Genomic DNA, 19313 nt, shown 5'->3' with positions numbered 1-19313 from the left:
TATGAATACTGCCGTTACAAGTGGTAAATGAAAATAGCCTGATTTTAAAAAAAAAGATTTTCAAGTAGTAGTAAGATTTTAGCAATTCCATTATCGCTATCGATTTGATTCTTGTATTATGTATTACACATATAACACAGAAAACATTTCGGAAAAGTAATGCAGTCTGTTACCAAGCAAATTTCCCACTTGTAGGATTAATAAAGGTTCATCTTATTTTATCTTACGTAATTATTCCTGGGAGAGATTGGTTTGTTACACAAGTCATTAGAGTTTTTTTCTTTTCACCATAAAATGATCTGAAACACACTGTCTCATAATTACCAGTTAACAGTATAAACCTACAGGCCACAGTGCCACACACTAACACAAATCCCATCTTAATGAAGTCACATATAATCTTTCTCTTACTATTTAGGTATGAACACAAATCCAACAGTACACAGCAAAAGATGACCAGCGCAGAGACTTCAAAGTCATTGCCACAGTGATTAGAAATATAAACAGGTAGAAATGGAGGGTGCTGCCTGACTGCTCATCGTTGTTTTTGTTAGCTGTTGGAAGTTCAGAGTCTGGCTGCTGAGCTGGGATCAGTGCTCACTCAGCTTTAACATAACTCTGTGTTCTTGGCTAGCTTAGAGTTAGCACGCTGGCTGAGCAGGTGCTTGCAAAGAGCTGAAGTTCTGTTATCGTATATTACGCTGCAAACTGAGCCAGCATTTTCCTCCTCCAGTACACGAACTCAGCTGAAATCAGTTGATAGTTGTGCAAGTGAAAGTGGAATCAATAAGCAGAATCGATAGGCAAGCAAGGAACTGAACTACTGGGAACCAGTTCTCTACAAGTTCTCAATTCCTATCCCTACCTCCAAGTCAAACTTTACTTTTCTATACTTCTGTGCTTCTGTGTCACTTTGCTGGTGAAACTGATGATTTTCATATCCAGAGACCTTGTGGAGGTTAAGCTACCACTGTGGCTAAATCACAACAATTCTACAAAAATCCGTCGACCATAATTCCTCAACAGCACTGCAAAAGACTCCTTGCCAGTTATTGCAAATACTTGATTACAGTTTTTACTGCTAAAGGTGGCCCAACCAGTTAGTCAGTTTAAGGGGAAATCACTTTTTTTACACAGGGCCATTTAGCATGAAGGTTTGGATTTCTTTGATAGTAAACACCATCATGTAGAAACTGCATTATGTATTTAACTTGTATTATCTTTGTCTAATATTTACATTTTGTTTAATGATCTGAAACATTTGACAAACATGCAAAAAAAAAAAAAAAAGGAACTCAGGAAAGGGCAAACACACACATGCTGCTGTATATGCTTTATCCAAAAGGAAAGTTTTAAACCTAATCTTAAAGGTTGGGCGTCTTTTTCCCAGATCAAAACTGGGACTTCTGTTCCACAGAAGCTGGGTAAAGTGATGACTTTTAAGTAATGGTTTAATTACTGCCTGCTTGAAGGACTATAATGCATAGGCCTTAAAACAGACTGATTATAGAAGGACATTTTGGGGGAGTTTTAAAAGAATCGGGTCTAATAGGAAGGAAGGAAGTGACTGCTCAAGGGAACTATTAATACTACTACTAGTACTGAAAGTAGCTGTATGTAGTGAAACATCTGTGAAATGCTTATCTAAGGAGCTTGGAAAGAAAGTGACTGGGCTTCTTTAAGTTTCACACACACATGATTAATTGTGGGTCAATGACCCTCAAGGACATCACCCACTACGGTTTAAATACTTGGGACTCTCCACCATACAGCCTATATTCAATTAGAATATTATTTTACAGCATTATTGGGTTGTGAACTGTAACCTGTATTGTTGTGTGTGTGTATCATGGATATATGAGGCAGTAATTAGCTTAGGTCCTCTACCAGAGGCCTGGGAGCTTGAGGGTCCCGCAGAGTATCTTTGCTGGACTGCACTCTTTTGCATATTGATCTCGGATGTTGTTCCTGCGATGTGCTGGAGACAGTCACCAAGATTGGGGTCACTGCCCCAAGTCCTCCAATTACCACGGGGACCGCTGTTGCCTTCATTCTCCACTTCTGACAAAAGTGAGTTGATTCATATTTGTAGGTTCAACTCTGAGCGCATTCAAGTACCCACACACATAAAGCTGCAGCAGCATATGCAAAGCAGCACTCACATTTGCGTGATGTTTTCTTAGTGCATTTTATGAGGGCTGCTTGCTGAATTTACATTTTTCACAATGTTTTTTCTCACGCTAGACTTTTATAATGAAATAATTCCATACTGAAACAGCACTGTAAATTATTCTTCAATTCAATTCAATTCAATTCAATTCAATTCAATTCAATTTTATTTATACAGCGCCAAATCACAATAAAAGTCGCCTCAAGGCGCTTTATATTGTACAGTAGATCGCACAATAATAAATACAGAGAAAAACCCAACAATCATATGACCCCCTATGAGCAAGCACTTTGGCGACAGTGGGAAGGAAAAACTCCCTTTTAACAGGAAGAAACCTCCGGCAGAACCAGGCTCAGGGAGGGGCGGGGCCATCTGCTGCGACCGGTTGGGGTGAGAGAACGAAAACAGGATAAAGACATGCTGTGGAAGAGAGACAGAGATTAATAACAAGTATGATTGAATGCAGAGAGGTCTATTAACACATAGTGAGTGAGAAAGGTGACTGGAAAGGGAAAACTCAATGCATCATGGGAATCCCTGGCAGCCTATGTCTATTGCAGCATAACTAAGGGAGGATTCAGGGTCACCTGGTCCAGCCCTAACTATATGCTTTAGCAAAAAGGAAAGTTTTAAGCCTAATCTTGAAAGTAGAGATAGTGTCTGTCTCCTGAATCCAAACTGGAAGCTGGTTCCACAGAAGAGGGGCCTGAAAACTGAAGGCTCTGCCTCCCATTCTACTTTTAAATAGACTCTCTTTTTAAAGAGAGTCTATTTAATAAACTCTCTTTTTATCTTCTTTTTTTGCACCTACAGTAAGTTAAACTACCAGTAGTTGTTTGATAAAAGTGTCCACCCTAAAACCATGGTTACAATAAGACATCTAGCTAGTTACATTGTGTTTGAAGGTAATACTGTAATGTGTGTCCAGTTGACTGAGGTTTAACTGCAAGGGTCTGTGTACATGACATTGTAATTGGGGTCTGACCAAGGAGGCCAAGGAGATTTGTCCAGCTGTAAAGCACATAATTTACTTTATTGTGGAAGTCAGAGCTATGTAGTTTTCAGCTGTTTTGTTCCACACATGAACCACAATTCATCTCTGTTGGTGACAAACTGATGTGCAGTCTCCAATGACCTATGATATTGAAAAGGAAAATTAAAAATTCAGATTCAGGATAAACCGACTTCTAAAAGCATAACTTTGTGCTGAATATGTGGATACAATCTATGTGCAGTTTCCTGTGTTTAGTTCAACAATTTCAATGTCCGCATATTTTTACTATAGACTTAATGGCACAGAAGAGTGTAAATACAGATACTGTAGCCTTTTGACAGTTGACACTGCCTCTACTTTTTTCACAGTGTCATTTACATATTGTCATGCCAACTTCGAAATAAACTGTAAATGCAAACATTATAGCTGAGTAAGCTTACTCATTTGCTTTTTTTGCAGTTGTGGCTTCAACCGTGTCCTGTATTCTTTTCAGATGAAATTATTTGTACAGCAACTCAGCAACAGGCAAAGGTAGGCTATGCTTTTTTAATGATACACACAAACACATGCACGAATAATGTCAATGTAAATAATTTAACCAATTTCATTATTATGCCTCATGAAATGTTTTAAAGACAAATATAATTTGAATGTAAAGCAGTTTTTGTTTGCTCGTTTGTTTTTTAATCTAAATAAATCCTCTTAACCTTACAGGATGAAGTGGTGGATCTTATTTTGTCTGGTGTCTTTTGTGTATCATGACATGTTCTCTCAGAACTTTGTGTCAGGTAAGTATTAACAATGCTACTACACCAAACCACTTACAAACTGTAAATGGTAAGTGAGATAATATACATTTTTAACTTTGTTTATATCACAGCAAAACATGTAATAGCCGCACTGGTCCACCGTTTGATGTCATGCTTTGCCTCTCCTATATATCACCCCAATTTCACCCTCTTAAACATACATGTTTAAGAAGGTGATATTTTATTTCAAGCCAACATGAAAGTAGTCATGGGAACAAAGAGACATTGCTAACACATTTACATGTAAATGCATCTAAGCCATCTAGCATAAAAGATTCTGGTATAGAAGGAGCAAAGAATGAGCCTCATGCCTTTCTTGTTCACTAGTGACTTGATACCTTTAAATATAGTATCTCCTCCTGCTAGTACTTAAGCATGCCTGTCTATTTCTTGCTTATGATAAACAAAGTAGGCCATCCACACTGTCCACCAGCATGTTTATTACCCATATATACGGGGTTGGTTTTGAATATGAACAATGAAAGAGTTTCCACAGGGTAGAAATTTTATGTTTGTTAAAAAAAAATGTTAAACAGATCAAATACTGTAAAGGCATCAAAATAGTCTACGGAATATGTTCCATAACATTACAAGACTCCCCAACCTCAGCTATACTCTCCTATAGGAGACCCTAATCCTTGGAGCCACTTTAACAGATTCATATATTTCTCACCTGTGATAATTCAGCAAGAAATTTAAGAGACTTTATTGTTCATGACTGTCCTTCTCATGGTAAGTGGCAGTGGGTTGCTCCAGCTCACTTGCATTTAAAGCTACAGATACTGAAAGAGCGCATCTCCAGGGCTCAAATATATAGCCAGCGCAAAAGAGCTGCTTTGATCTTATGTGGGCTGGACCAGTGAAACTGTAGCATTAATGGCTATGGGAGAGGTCTTAATCAGTAGGAAAAGATGTAAAAATAATGAAAATACAATTAAATATCTTCTACTTAACATTTTCCAAAGCCATCCAGTGGGCTTTATTGGAGTCTTTGCAAGATTGATTTTGCCAGCTCTAGCGGCTGGAGTTAGGGATCTGTCTGGTTCCGCTGACAGATATCCCAGGATAGTGATTGTTTGGTGGCACTCGATCTGCAAACCTAAGCATTGTTGGGAATGATACTGAACCCCAAGTTGTTCAGTGGAGTATTAAAGCATGTGAAATGTTAAAAAGTGTAAAATAAAATGCATGTAAGGAGCACATTGAGCTGAACTTTGGAATATTCTGGGGACTTGTGTGGTTCTTAACTTGTTAAAGGGGTCTTAATATTTTTATTTTATTTTACTCTACAGCGAGCCCTGATGCTGAGAAATGTATGAATTATACATTCAACCTCTCAGGAACTGGAGGCTATGAACAGACTATCAAGTAAATATTTTCAGTCTTATTACAGAATAGATTTCTTTTCTTAATAATTCTTAAGTAATTTGAAAAAAGCTGCATAGAACTGTGATTAAAATCTAATTTAAAGCTAAGTTACTCTATGTTATGGAATTAATGAAAGAGTAAATGTTTTTAAAATGTGTTTTTAAATCAAAATGGCACATGATAATGTTTTTTGTCTTTTTCCAAAAGAGCCTTGGAGAACATAGAAAAGACTCTTGAGAACATAGACGTAAATTCGACTATATCAATATCATTTGGAAATATTGTGGCTCTCCTGTTTATACCGACTGCTCCCTTCAAAAGCCTTACACTTTATGCCAGTGACAGACAGGTAAAGAAAAAGTCAAAATCTCAGTGGCTTTTATACTTACTTCCAGATTTCCAATAATATCAACATCACTACTGTGGTCTATGCAGAAATATCTCAGCAACATCTAAATAAAATAGCTCTAAATTATGTACAGCTATGCCTTAGCTTTCAGCTTTTCCTTAAGCACCACAAACAAGTAATATTATTCCCTCGTATTGTTCACAAATATTTTTACAAGATATCGAAAACAGAAATAAAGCTTCTCTTTCTGTTTCTTACAATATTATAGGCAGGCTTGAAGGATGTCCCCAATACGACAGTCAGTGTTGAACTCCCGGAAAAACTGAATATTGGACCAACGAACAAGATTGTGTTCGCCAACGTTAAGCTCCCTGAAACAAACAAGGTCAGGCATTTCATTTATACATTTATTAAAGCTCTTAAATAGCAGCAATCAGCTGTAGTCCAAAACTGGTGAATGTATACCAAACTTGTCATGTTTTGCTTGTTTCAGCTGTTATGTCAAGTCCACAGAGTAACACAGTAATTACAATTGTATTGTATTGTATCAAAATAACAATAATTTCACACTGTCCATAGAAAATACGATTATTGCTAATAAAGCTTTTAATGCTAGCAAATTTTGTATTTTTTAATTGCGTGTTTTGTCTTTTTTTTATGAACGTTAATTACAATAACAGTGTGAGTCTACGGAGGTGGTGAGACTTTGTATAACCAGAATTATATAAAGTTTACAAAAAGAGCAAGATCAACAGAAATATTCATGAAGTTATTATGTGTATAGGGTATTATTAAGCCATATCACTGTTTCAATTTAAAATATCTTGATTTTCATTAGCACTTGTATATTGTGACACTTTTAGTTTCAAGTAAAAAGCATAGTTCCTCCCTCTGCCTACTGTAACATTGTGTACACTATTTTCTATGATTAAAGGAGAACTCCACCAATGTCAGCTTCATTTTATTTCCAGTATGCTATGTATGAGTAAATCAAGAGGATGTGTTTAAATTATTATTATTATGTTATTATTTTAAATAAATAATTGGTTACAAATGTTCCAATGAGCTAATATGCCATAGCTCTCACTGAAAGATAAAAGTGCTCATATTGATTCATAACAAAATATGATAATATAATATGTTCAGAACAGTAAAAGTTGGTCACCATGTTCATATGTTATGCAGACCAAAATGTTTTAAAAAGAGGAAGGGGTACTCAACCACAGTGTTGTATAAATAGTTAGCCCTTTGCAAAATGTAAATCAAAATGTAAATAATACAGATTTAGAGATAACCAGGTAGGTACATCAGGAAGGAATGTTTTTACTAAGATGTAAATGACTTTCACTACACATTAACTGGCTCACTGAGTTGCTTTTTTCCTTTCAGACAGTCAGAATAATGAGAAAATATTACATAAATTGTATTGGAGAAAATGTCAAACCAACTGATCAAAGTGTTGCATTGTAGAGTGATGCCGGAGCCTTATTTGAAGTTTATGATAGAAGAATGGTAATCCTGAGTGTGAAGGGCCAGGAAATATCGGGACTTCAGCAACCTGTCAACATCACCATGAAATTTAACAAGGACATAAATGTAATTACAATTTAATTGTTTATTCCACTATTTCGCTCAATAGTTTTATATCATTATTATTAAACACAACACAAAAGAATTGTGTATTTTGATCTATGAAAAATTACTGTAAAAATGTAGTATTTATTATATATATTGAGTTATAATATTTAATATAGTTCATATATAGTTACATGTAAAAGTAGAAGTGTAGATTTTTATCAGTAAACATTAGTAGAAATATATAGATGTATACTATTAACCAGATATAAACATATGTTTTGTTTCTTTCTTTCTTTCTGTCTTTTTGTGTCTTAGCAAACCCAGAGACCCTCCTGTCATTTCTTAAATTTTTCAACAAACAGTGAGTAACCAAGCATGTCATTTGTCTGGTTTCACTCAGCATTATATATTTCTGAATGAGTTGATGTAATTGAAATTGCTATTCTCTACAAAACAAAGCATGTCCTGAACAAAAAATCATTATACACACTTTATTGTTCTCTGTTGCTTCCATATATGACTTATTGTCTGGAGATATGGGGTAATGCATATAAAACAAATACTCTTCCTATTTTCAAGTTACAAAAAAGAGCTATAAGAATTATAAATCAATCAAACTATATAGAACCAACTAACATTTTGTTTATTAATCTGAATACCCTAAAATTTTATGATTTAGTCGAATATAAAATGGCACAGATAATGTATAAAGCACAAAATAACTTGCTTTGCCGCAGAACTCAGAAGCTGTTTAAAGTCAGAGAGAGTCAATATGACTTAAGGGGAACAGATGTCTTTAAAAAAAACAAGATAAGGACAAACATAAAGCAGAGATGTGTTTCTGTTAGAGGAGTTAACCTGTGGAATAGTTATGACAGTGATTTAAAAAGGTGTAGTTCATTTTCCTTGTTTAAAAACATGTTTAAAAATAGAGTATTAGAAAAATATATTAATCAAGAATGAAAAGAGCAAAAATAATAATTCTGAAACTCTTGATTGTTTTGCTTTGATGTAGTTATCTAAGGTGGAAAGTTTTTTTTGTGTTTGTTTGTTTGTTTGTTTGTTTGTTTGTTTTTGCTTTGTTTTATTCTTTGCTTCGAGCCCTGTGTACAGGAGCTGCATGCAAAAGATTTTTTGTTAAAAGGGTTGGCATAATAAGCAAATGCTTCAGCCAATACCTTTTGATTAGCCTTGTCTCATGATTTTTTGCTTTGTGGTAATCTTTATTTTGTATTCTGTATTCACTGAGATATTTAAATGCTAATCAATAAAATCAATCAATCAATCAAGCTAAAAAAAAATGTGACAGCATCTCATACATCTCTTTGTTTGACTTGCCAGATTTTAGTACAGATGGCTGCTACACCATTTGGACACATGATCAGGATAATATCACATGTTCCTGTAACCATTTCACATACTTCGGTGTGCTCATGGTAGGATTGTTTGTTTTTTTTGTTTTTGTTTGTTTGTGTTTCAGTATACAAAATGCAGTGCAATATCTTGAGACCCAAGGAGCCTTTCCTCAACAAAATACAGTCATACAATTGCACAAATACTTTAAGAAATGTCTCCATCGGCCATCTGCATCTTGAGTTATCTATAAAATGTTACATCCAATTTGCTCTAAAGGTAGCAGATCCGTTGCTGGAAGTATGTGTATAGTGTCATGTTTGAGGTCTATTGCTAAATTCAGCCCTGTGTTCTTTATAAATCACATTTAAAAAAAAGTCTTGACATGACTCTGGGCAGTCTTGTAACTAAGGAAACTTTTACTGTTTCCATAGGAATTAAGAGGGTAAGTAGAAGCCAGGTGGAGCTGTTAATGCACAAGAAAACCAAACATAGCATTTCAGCACAAACACAGTGGTGATCATCTGGGCTTGTTTAGGAGTAACAAGACCTGGGCGCTTTGAAGTCAGTTCAACTCAGTTCAATTCAATTCAAACCAAATAGGCTTGTCAAATGACAAAAACAGCACCTCAAGGTTATCTTGTAAGGTAAAGACCCTACAATAAAAAAGCACACCTGTCTGAGTCAAAGCCATTTAGCAAAAGCCTGGCCAAATTGGGTCATGCAGCAGGCTAATGATCCCAAATACAACATCAAATCTATAACAGAATGACTGAAAAAGAAAAGACTCCAGCCAAAGTCCAGAACTCAGTCCAAATTATATTTTGAGGCATGGCCCTAAACTAAGATCATTGTTTTGTGTTTTCATGTGGACAGGGATTTTTGTTTTTTAATTAATTCTGACAAAACTCAGGGTTAAAAAATAGGTTTGTACAGGGAAGAGCCTGACTGTGGCAGTCCACCTCTCTGAGAACAAAGAGAAAGAATGGAGGGGAAAAAATGATAACAATTGAAACAGCCCAGAATCTGCTCAGACACTGAAAGCAGACCTCTTAGAAACTTAAAGTTATAGTGTGTAAAATCTCACAAGTAGATGACAGTAGACTCCACACTGGGTTTTTTTTTACCCTTCTCAGTTAACTGTAGTGGCTGCTGTAGGACAAACAATTCTGGCTACCAGTAATTCGTAGTGAGTGTAGGTCTGCTGTTTACCTCAGCTGGTGTCCACATCTATTTAACAACTATTTACTGTGGAGGAGAATTTAAAATGTGATGAAAAGAGTCATTTATGTTGTCTCTTTCCTTCACATTTTTGCTTCCTTGGTGAAATGGACACCTTAGATGATAAAACATATGTATAGTCTTTCATATCTTGAGTCCGAAGGTGCAGACTTGAATTAAAGTTTGCCTCCATGGCACATGAAAGCCTGCAAGTTCTCTTCTCCTCCACCTCTGGTGCATTTCATAGGTGACCTGTGTCTAGCCACATGCATAAAGTACTATAGTTGGAACAAAAATGTTGATCACAGTTACTGTATTCAAAAAGGCCTGGCAACACATCAACTTCGACAAACCGACACGACTCCCATGTATTTTTTATTGATTTAATTTTAACTGCTTAGTCAGACACTATTTGACTTATTTCACTTTTACTTTTTTTGCAATGCCATATTTTCCACCATGACAATCCAGCCTAATAAGAAGTTTGTCTGCTGGAAGCCACAGATGTATTTCTAAAACTTAAACAGCACCAGCAGGTTGAGTTCCTTGAGCGAGCCATGATATTGAATGCCTGGACCTTTTCCCAAACATTTGTAAACTAAAACAAACCTGTTCTTGTGTTTTTGCTATTTTAATTGATGACCCTGAAATAACATTGAATATTTAATTTCTTACATATTCCATAAAAGAGCTTTGTGTTTTTAAAGTTTTCTGGGATTAATTTGTTTCTCTAAATAGAGTTGACTTTCTTTTGTGTATGTATGTAGCTTACACGGCAGAATTTTATTTTATTGCATCCTGGTATATTTCACTGCACTTGTATATTACATGTATGTATGTACATATGTATAGAAATAGGCCATTATATAGTATTCAAATCCTTTCTTGTGTAATTAACGTCCACAGCATACTTCTACCACTAGATGGCACAAATGGCACAAAAAAAACAAAGACAGAAAAAACAGAGTAATTGTAAAGTTCCATGCAAAGTCTTTATTTACCCCCCAAAAAGTTCAATTTTAAAGAATTACAAGCTAAATTATTGTTAGTATACTTACTGTGAGGTTATTATTACTGATACATTAACGTAAAATTAGCAGTGTGGTGTTAAAACTAGCAGAGGTGGAACCGATTTAATGTGCCAGTATGTATTCAATTTTAAATGCCTATTGTTAATGTAGTTAAATGCCTTATTAACTACATTAAAAAATACTAATGTATAAAAAATAGCAAAAGCACAAAGTGAGAAATAGTAAAGGTAAACATCTGGTGAATTAAAAACTGTTGAATGACAAATGGCTAATAATATGACAAGATAACATGAATACATATTTCTCTACAGGCTTCTACTTCTGGGGGCGGTGCTGTTCTTTCAAAAAAAGACATGGAAATACTATCATACATTACAATGATTGGCTGTAGCTTTTCTCTTGTTGCCCTGGTCATCACCGTTTTACTTTTCATCACAAACAGGTAATTTATTCTTCTCTGGTTGTATTCTTCGCCTTTTCAGGATCTGAAATTAGTAAATTCCACCTCGTATTCCTGTTGTATTTACTTCCATTTTCCAGCACATTTGTGCACCAATGTGTTTTGTTTGGGGTTTTTTTGCTTCTTCCCATTTTTTTTCCTTTTTTGTCAATTTTCCTCCCACCATCTGTGTTTTGCAACGGTCATCTTTTTTCATTCTTTTGTAAAATTTGAATTCAAAGATAAAGATATGACCGATAGAAAGTTCTCATTTACAACAGATCCCTTCTTCTCTGTCTAACAGGACACTCAGAGAAGATCTTTCTATGAACATCCACATCAGTCTCGTCATTGCCCTGATACTCCTCAACCTGCACTTCCTGCCCAGTCAGGCAGTGGCAGAACACCCCTCCACTTGGCTCTGTTTCTACATGGCTCTTGCCCTTCACTACTCCCTGTTGGCCACTTTCACCTGGATGGCCTTGGAGGGGTTCCACCTCTACCTTCTCTTAGTCAAAATCTTCAACATTTCTGTCAGCAGATACATTCTCAAACTCAGTCTGGTGGGATGGGGTGAGTGGAATCCTTCAAACAGGAAGCTGTGGTTATTAGTCAGCAAACTTGAGTGAGTGACTAATCAATTCTTGTGTTTCAGGTGTTCCTGCAGTCATTGTGTCAGTGGTGATGATCATAGACAGACGCTTTTATGGCCATGTCCCTCTAGACAGGTCAAACCGTGATGACACTAAAATGTAAGGAAAACCTTTTTAAGTGTGTAAAATTAGGAATTAAATTAATGTTGACTTATTAACTGTTTTGGATGTGTATTAGAGTTTCAATATATATTTCAATGTTTTAAATTAACAAATGGAAAAAAATATAAAGCAAAGCTGATACACTGAGTCATCTACATACACAGTATATATTTATTTTATTTTGTAAGATGAAATCACTGTCTGTTTCCTTTCTCTGTAGATGCTATATATCTAATGAAATAGTGAAGGCGGTCACTACTACTGGACTGTTCACCATGGTGTTCCTCTTTAACATGACCATGTTTATGGTGACAGTCAAGCGTGTTTTGAATGTTGGGTATAACAAAGAGGTATGAGTTATTCTTGTAATCTTTTTTAAATGAACATTAACCTTTGATATTTCCAATAATTTCCAAATCCTTCCACAACATTGTATCTCTTGATAAGCCCAAACCAACAATGAACAGTGAGATATTTTTCATTTCATTTTCATTAATTTTTTAAAGGACTCTTTTTACAGGAAATAAACACTGCATGATGGATTGTTCACATCAATCTCAGATTATTTAAAGCCAGATTGGCTTTTATATAAACTGTTTACGTTCCAGTAATATTTTAAAGTCAGTACTTAAAACTTTACACACACTGTCTATAAAAAACAAGTGACATACTGGTTAGACACTGAAGAACAGCTTTTGTTCATACACAGTTCAAGGTTCAGATTGTTTATAACCTACTGTGTCATATTTCATTGTGTATTTGACAAATTAGTTTGGGCAGCTTCACCAAAAACAAGTCAGGAAAGCAATTTGCGCCCTGCTGGGTGTCAGCACTCTGCTCGGGATTACCTGGGGCCTGGTTTTCTTCTCGTTTGGTTACCTGACCACTGTTGCCCTCTACCTCTTCTGTGTTCTGAACTCACTGCAAGGTCAGTATAGTTTGCTCCTATTCATTTATCTCACTTCTTTAACAACTATGGTCACTGTGAGTGCTGAAGCTGGCATTTTTAACATGTATATGCAGTGTCAGGGTAACAATACATTTTGGAAATGGTTGGTGTTTAATGCTATATATGGTATTTTTTGCAAAATCATATGTGGGGGTCTTATTTTAGGTTTATTAAACCTGTTTATGCTCATAAACACGTAATAACAGGAACATAAAAAATTTTATAGGCCAGTTTGGGAATGTTACAATGGTGGGATTAACTGAGTGGTGCATAATATTAATATACATCCTGCTACTTGGAGCAGATTTTGACATTACTGTTTTATACTCTGTATGAAACAGTAATGTTGTCTGAAAGAGTTGGACATCAGTTTCATTTGCATGATTTGTACTTCTTGTACACAGCCTAAACCTATTTCACCGTTTCTCCCCCTGTATGCTGTGCAGGGTTCTTCATCTTCCTGTGGTTTGTGAAGTCACTGAGAAAGGGTAAAAGCTCAGCCTCTAAGATAAGCAGTGAAGTAACTTCCCCCAACAGCAAGCTTAACAAAAACTAACAGCTTAAGAACTGTGTTAGTGGAATTTTTGTCTGATATTATCATTTCTGCTTTAGGTTGTTCACAGCGACTGATTTTAAATATTTAAATGAATGTAATATTTGTGAAATTTTTAAAGGGACTGTTTAAATGTTATGTTTGATGCTTTGTTATTATAACAGACTATACATGCAGTGTAAAATAGGGCACTTCTGGGAGTGAAAGTTGGGAGAATAATTCCTGTAGAAAATGCTGATGCATCCTCATTCATTTTCTGCTTGATCCAACTGCCACTGGTTTCAGTAACCTGAGTAATTTTGATATTGTCATGCAGATTACACCACCACTGTTGTGTTTTGCTGTATACTTATATCCTATTTCATATGATATTTGAAATATCTTCTTATCTTCTTACCTATATCTTCTTGTCACATGTATAAGATAAAATATATGAATCCTTTCAATAAAATCTTGTATATTTGAACATGTATTTGCATACATTGTGAGTTTAGCAGAGTGTGAATGTCAACATAAACAATAAAATCTAGAAATTTTAGTCTTTTGCTGTTTTTTCATCATAATATATTTGTATGTGATTGTTCTCCTGCTGACAGACATGATTTACATTTCACTAAAAACTGTGTTTATGAATGCAGTCATATTGCAGCCTGATGTTTTAAACTATTGAACATGTAAAGATAGCATTTCCAACTGCAGCTATAAAGACAAAACCTTCTTTAACAGGCTGAAATTTGAATATGACTGTTATGTAAGTGGCTAATGTAAATAGCCTTTATCAAAAGATAGTCCAAGTTTAAACTGTACTCTTTCTGTACACATTGGTGTTTCTGCCTCAGGTTATTGGTGTATTTGGTGATAGGAAGCTGGTTTAACCACATTCAGGCCCCTAAATGAATCACCTTCTCTAAAATTGCCCGGACATTAAACTCAGCATGGTGAGCAGATCCCAAAAAATAAAACTCCTACAATAATACAGTAAACAGAGAAAAGCCCAACAATCATATGACACCCAATGAGCAACTGTTTTCGCGACAGTGGGAAGAAAAAACTCCCTTGTAACAGGAAGAAACCTCCTGTAGAACCAGGCTCAGGGAGAGACGGCCATCTGTGGCGACCAGTTGGGGTGAGGGGAGAAGACAGGACAAAGACACGCTGTGGAAGAGAGACAGAGATGAATAATAACTAATGATTAAATGCAGAGAGGTGTATAAACACATAGTGAATGAAATGGGTGGCTGAAGAAAAAGCACTCACTGATGTGCTGTTTGAGTGAGTCAGTGTCTCCCATTCCACTTCTAACTACTCTAGGAATCAGGGTCTTTCTGTGTGGAGTTTGCATGTTCTCCCCGTGTTTGCGTGGGTTCCCTCCGGGTACTCCGGCTTCCTCCCACCGTCCAAAGACATGCAGCTTGTGGGGATAGGTTAATTGGATAATCCAAATTGTCACTAGGTGTGAATGTGCGAGTGAGTGTGAATGGTTGTCTGTCCTTGTGTGTTGGCCCTGCGACAGACTGGCGACCTGTCCAGGGTGTACCCCGCCTCTCGCCCTATGACAGCTGGGATAGGCTCCAGCGCCCCCCGCGACCCTGAAAAGGATAAGCGGAAGCGAATGGATGGATGGATGGATGGATGGATGGATGGACATTTACTTATATGTATTTTAGAATAAAGTATTGAAAGACAGACACTAGCAGACACAAACAGAGAGAAGACCCCCTTACCTCCTTGGGAATGTGTTTGGGGAATGGTCTTCCTACACTAGTGATGGCACAGCATAGCACAGAAACTTAAGGTGTTGAGATAAAGCTGACACCATTCAGGAAACCATCTTATTGAAGTAATAAATGCATGAACTAGTTGTTTAGAGTTACTCTGAGATAGGATGTTTCTAATTTTACAGATATTGCTCAAATGGAAGAAAGTAGTGCTACATATATATTTGTTTAATATCCACATTGAAGGACATATCCTGGTCAAGAAAACTCCAAGATTCTTCAGGGTGTTATTGGAAGCCAAAGTAATGCCTACAAGGTAAAGTAGGTGTCTTGTTGTCTGTGAAGGTTCTCAGTCATCCAGGTCATTGTAGGAGCTTGGAAAGAAAAGCATCTGGACTTCTTTAAGTTTCCTTGAAGATGTTTCACCTCTCATCTGAGAAGCTTCTTCAGTTCTGAGAGCAATTGTGAAGAGTCCCAGATTTTAAGCCCTGTGGGAGTGTCCCCAATAGGGTTATGGACCCCCTATTTATCCTTTACCTAATCACACAAGCCAAAGTGTGAGCCATTGTGTGGGTCACAATGGTTTCAGTTGAACCCACTGTGAAACCAACCCCCACTCTATCATGTGATTTCCTAAGGTCAGAAGGCCCAGGACGTGAGTGGACGTTAAGATGGCTTCTTTCACTCATCTTTCGAACCATCTGTCTTCTCTGTCCAAAATGAGAACATTGGCATCCTCAAAAGAGTGACCTTTGACCTTTATATAAAGATGAACAGTCTTGTCCCGTTGAGGTGGCTTTTCTATGTTGTGCCATGCGTTGATAAAGTGGCTGTATGGTTTTTCCAATGTAGAGGTCTGAGCATTTCACGCTGCGCTGTACAATATACACTATGTTACTAAGTTTTGTGTTTTGGAGTTTGTGTTTGGGATGAACCAGTTTTTGTCTGAGTGTGTGGCTGGGTCTGAAGTACACTGGGATGTAGTGCTTGGAGAAGACTCTCCTGAGTTTCTCTGATATACCTGCTGCATAGGGGATGAGAATATTGTTCCGTTTGTCCTTCTGATCTTCCCTAGTTGGAGTCTGATCTTCTTTTCTGCTGATTTGATGAAAGCCCAATTGGTATAACCACATGTTTTAAGAGCTTTTTTTTACATGTGTCTGTTCCCTCTTTTTCCCTTCTGGCTTAGAGGGAGCATTGGGCAGAAAGCAAGGTTGATTAAAAAGCTTGAGTGGAAGACTGCCGCAACCCCCCTAGCCACTGACTTTTTGTGTTTAAATAGTTTTTGTTTTTGTTTTGTTTTTTTCCAGATTTTTGGTTTGTTTTTTGTCTGGGAGCAGACACAGTGTCTAAGGGGATGGGAGTTTGAGGAGATAACAAGCTGTAGAGAGGCAAGTAAGACTGCAACTCCTAGTCCCAAGCCTGGATAGTCACTTTTTGGGAATTTTAATAAATTTGGCCAGATTTCTAGAAATGAGAGCTGCTCCATCTAAAGTGGGATGGCTGCCATCTCTCCTAACAAGAAGAGCTTTCCCCCAGAAAGGTTCCCAGGCTACAGAGCTTGGCTAGCTGGGTTTTTCAAGGGTGCAAAGTCAGGTCTCCAACTCAGTGATCCTGGCCTCCAGAGCTGCGAATCCCTAAAGACAGAGTGAGTGAATAGTGTGAATATAATTAGCGACTGAATTAACACAGTGATAAAGTCTACTTTGGATAAAGCACCTGAAGGTTACACTATGAAATAGTCAGTGTAAGACATTATCTAAGTTTTTAATTTTAACTGGTTGCACAGACAACCTACACAAAAAAGGGGGAAAAAAAAACGTTAACTGGCATTTCGTTTCCTTGTTTTGTGTATAAATCTTTACATTCATCAGCTGGTACAATATTTTTCTTTGGCTCCAGGAACTAACAAAAACAACAAATAACCCTTCTGAGACCCACTGTCCCTAGCAGTTCTCCCAGTGTATTTTGCAGCTCCATTTCCTGTTATGTCTTGTATTTTTCATCATATCACACGGAAATCTACATGGATGGTAACTTTGTTGTGGCTCACAATTTTGCATTGTCAGGGTAGGTTAGGGAGAAAAACATTTGGAAAGGTAACCTGCATTAGAAAAAAGCCATTTAAGAAGCCAGACTTCAGAAATATATGTTACGGTGTTAATTTAAGGGATAAGTCAGTCTCAATTAAAGACGACCAGTTGGTCACCCTAAATTCAATTTGTTGCCATTGGTGAAAAAAAACAAAGTACAAAACCAGGTTTTTACATAGGATGTAAAGCTGTTTACAGAATTACCATCTGAGATAAAATGGTTCAGCTTTTTCCTTTTTTAAATCTCTAAAGAGGGTTTTCACTTTCATTTTTGGCTCAAAGTAAAAATAAATAAATACAAAGAAAATTAAAATCATTGAACAGAAACTACCAAAAGACAAAGATAATATTGCTGATCAAGGAGAAGAGAGAGCTTGTAAGCAGTTCTTCAGCACCAGCTTTTATAGGTGATGACATTTCTATTTTAGGAATTGTTCCCTAGTATTGCATGGTCAGGCCTAAGGTGGACTACAGTACTCCAAGTACTCCAGGTTTGTATCAGTTTACACTTCCTCTTTTTCCCCCCAAATGTTGTTTACATGTTTTTGTTTGCTTTAGAATTAAATATGTAAACATAAACTTTCAACAGCTTTACGCAATTTCCTTTTTCCTGTTGTAGCATCAACCGTGTTCTGTATTCTTTTCAGATTAAGTAATTTCTACAGGGACTCAGCAACATGCAAAGGTAGGCTGTGCTAGATGATACACACATGCACAAATGTGTGTGTGGTGTGTATACATAGGTGTGTGTGTGTCAGTGTAGTGGGTTTTTTCAGTTATGATAATAATCAAATTTCAGTTTATATGATGGTACATTATTTAACATAGTTTCAATATATGAAACTGATGTACTTCACAAAGTTTATTATCTATGTAGACAGAGAAGTATTGAACCAGACTTCTTAATCTTTGTGCGCTTTGTGTTTTGTGTTTGTTGCCAAAGCTCTCTTTAAAAAAAATTAATAAATAAAAAAATAAAAAAAAACAAGCACCTAGCTAGCAGTTTAAATTTAGGTCTGCCAAGGTGCTCCACCGCAATATGATGAAATGTTTTAAAAGATGTATTAAAATAAGTAATTAATGTCAGATCTGATCCCATTAAGATCTTTTTAACTTCAGTTGAATAACATTGTTATGTATATCCCATTGTGTTCATCTGGACATCGTCCAATCACTTGGATAAGTGGCGAAACATTTCTCCCACTGAAAACGCTACGTCCAGATGAACAGAATCTACTTTTTGGAATTTCCTTACTTGGATGATTGAACATGCAACAAGACACTGTCATGTATAATTGAGATTTTTTTCTGTCCTGTCAGGAACAACATTACATTAATAATTACTTTCAGGCACATTCATCTGGGAAAGCTTGCCTTGGAGATGGTCTGGAAGCATGGTGTTGAAGGCAGAGCTGAAGTCCACAAACAGGATCCTGGCGTAGGTTCCCGGGGAGTCCAGATGCTGCAGGATGAAGTGTAGAGCCATGTTGATAGCGTCGTCTACATACCTGTTGGCTCTGTATGCAAACTGCAGGGGGTCCAGGAGGGGGGCCCTGAGGGTCTTGCGGTAGGAGAGAACCAGGTGCTCAAATGACTTCATGACCACATATGTCAGAGCCACAGGTCTGTAGTCATTTAGTCCAGTGATCCTTGGTTTCTTGGGGACAGGGATTATGGTAGAGGACTTGAAGCAGGCAGGCACATGACATGCCTGCAGTGAGGAGTTGAAAATGCCAGAAAACACTGGGGCCAGTTCGCTTGCACAGTGTCTGAGGGTGGCAGGAGACACACCGTCTGGGCCAGGAGCTTTTCGAGCATTCAGACTCTTAAACTGCTTCCTCACATCTGCTTCATGAATATGAAGGGTTGTAGTGGGAGAAGGTGGTGTGATATCCTCCTTGGTGTGGGGTGTGGAGGGAGGTGTTGTAGGTGA

At 36.9% G+C, this 19313-nt stretch overlaps 1 protein-coding gene across 1 annotated transcript; it reads left to right on the top strand.

Moving 5' to 3' along the window:
* The first annotated feature begins 2871 nt into the window (after window positions 1–2871).
* Window positions 2872–14185, top strand: LOC102077547 (adhesion G-protein coupled receptor G2). The gene is made up of 14 exons (XM_005447749.4): window positions 2872–3695; window positions 3879–3952; window positions 5266–5341; window positions 5549–5690; window positions 5959–6075; window positions 7161–7286; window positions 7584–7629; window positions 8610–8704; window positions 11185–11315; window positions 11617–11885; window positions 11968–12064; window positions 12288–12417; window positions 12839–12995; window positions 13463–14185. Exons 1-14 carry the CDS (start codon window positions 3658–3660, stop codon window positions 13570–13572), a joined length of 1608 nt encoding a protein of 535 aa, XP_005447806.1. The 5' UTR covers window positions 2872–3657; the 3' UTR covers window positions 13573–14185.
* The last annotated feature ends 5128 nt before the right edge of the window (window positions 14186–19313 follow it).

The sequence above is a fragment of the Oreochromis niloticus genome, linkage group LG1 (assembly GCF_001858045.2).
Source record: "Oreochromis niloticus isolate F11D_XX linkage group LG1, O_niloticus_UMD_NMBU, whole genome shotgun sequence".
Taxonomy (NCBI): domain Eukaryota; kingdom Metazoa; phylum Chordata; class Actinopteri; order Cichliformes; family Cichlidae; genus Oreochromis; species Oreochromis niloticus.
Note: the sequence above shows the minus strand (reverse complement) of the source record. Positions and strands in the feature narration are given on the sequence as shown.

Coding starts and splice junctions, on each gene's coding strand:
- LOC102077547 (XM_005447749.4), top strand. CDS start 3,658: ATGAAATTATTTGTACAGCAACTCAGCAACAGGCAAAG. Junction 3,696..3,878: donor CAACTCAGCAACAGGCAAAG/GTAGGCTATGCT, acceptor TTAACCTTACAG/GATGAAGTGGTGGATCTTAT. Junction 7,630..8,609: donor CTTAAATTTTTCAACAAACA/GTGAGTAACCAA, acceptor TTGACTTGCCAG/ATTTTAGTACAGATGGCTGC.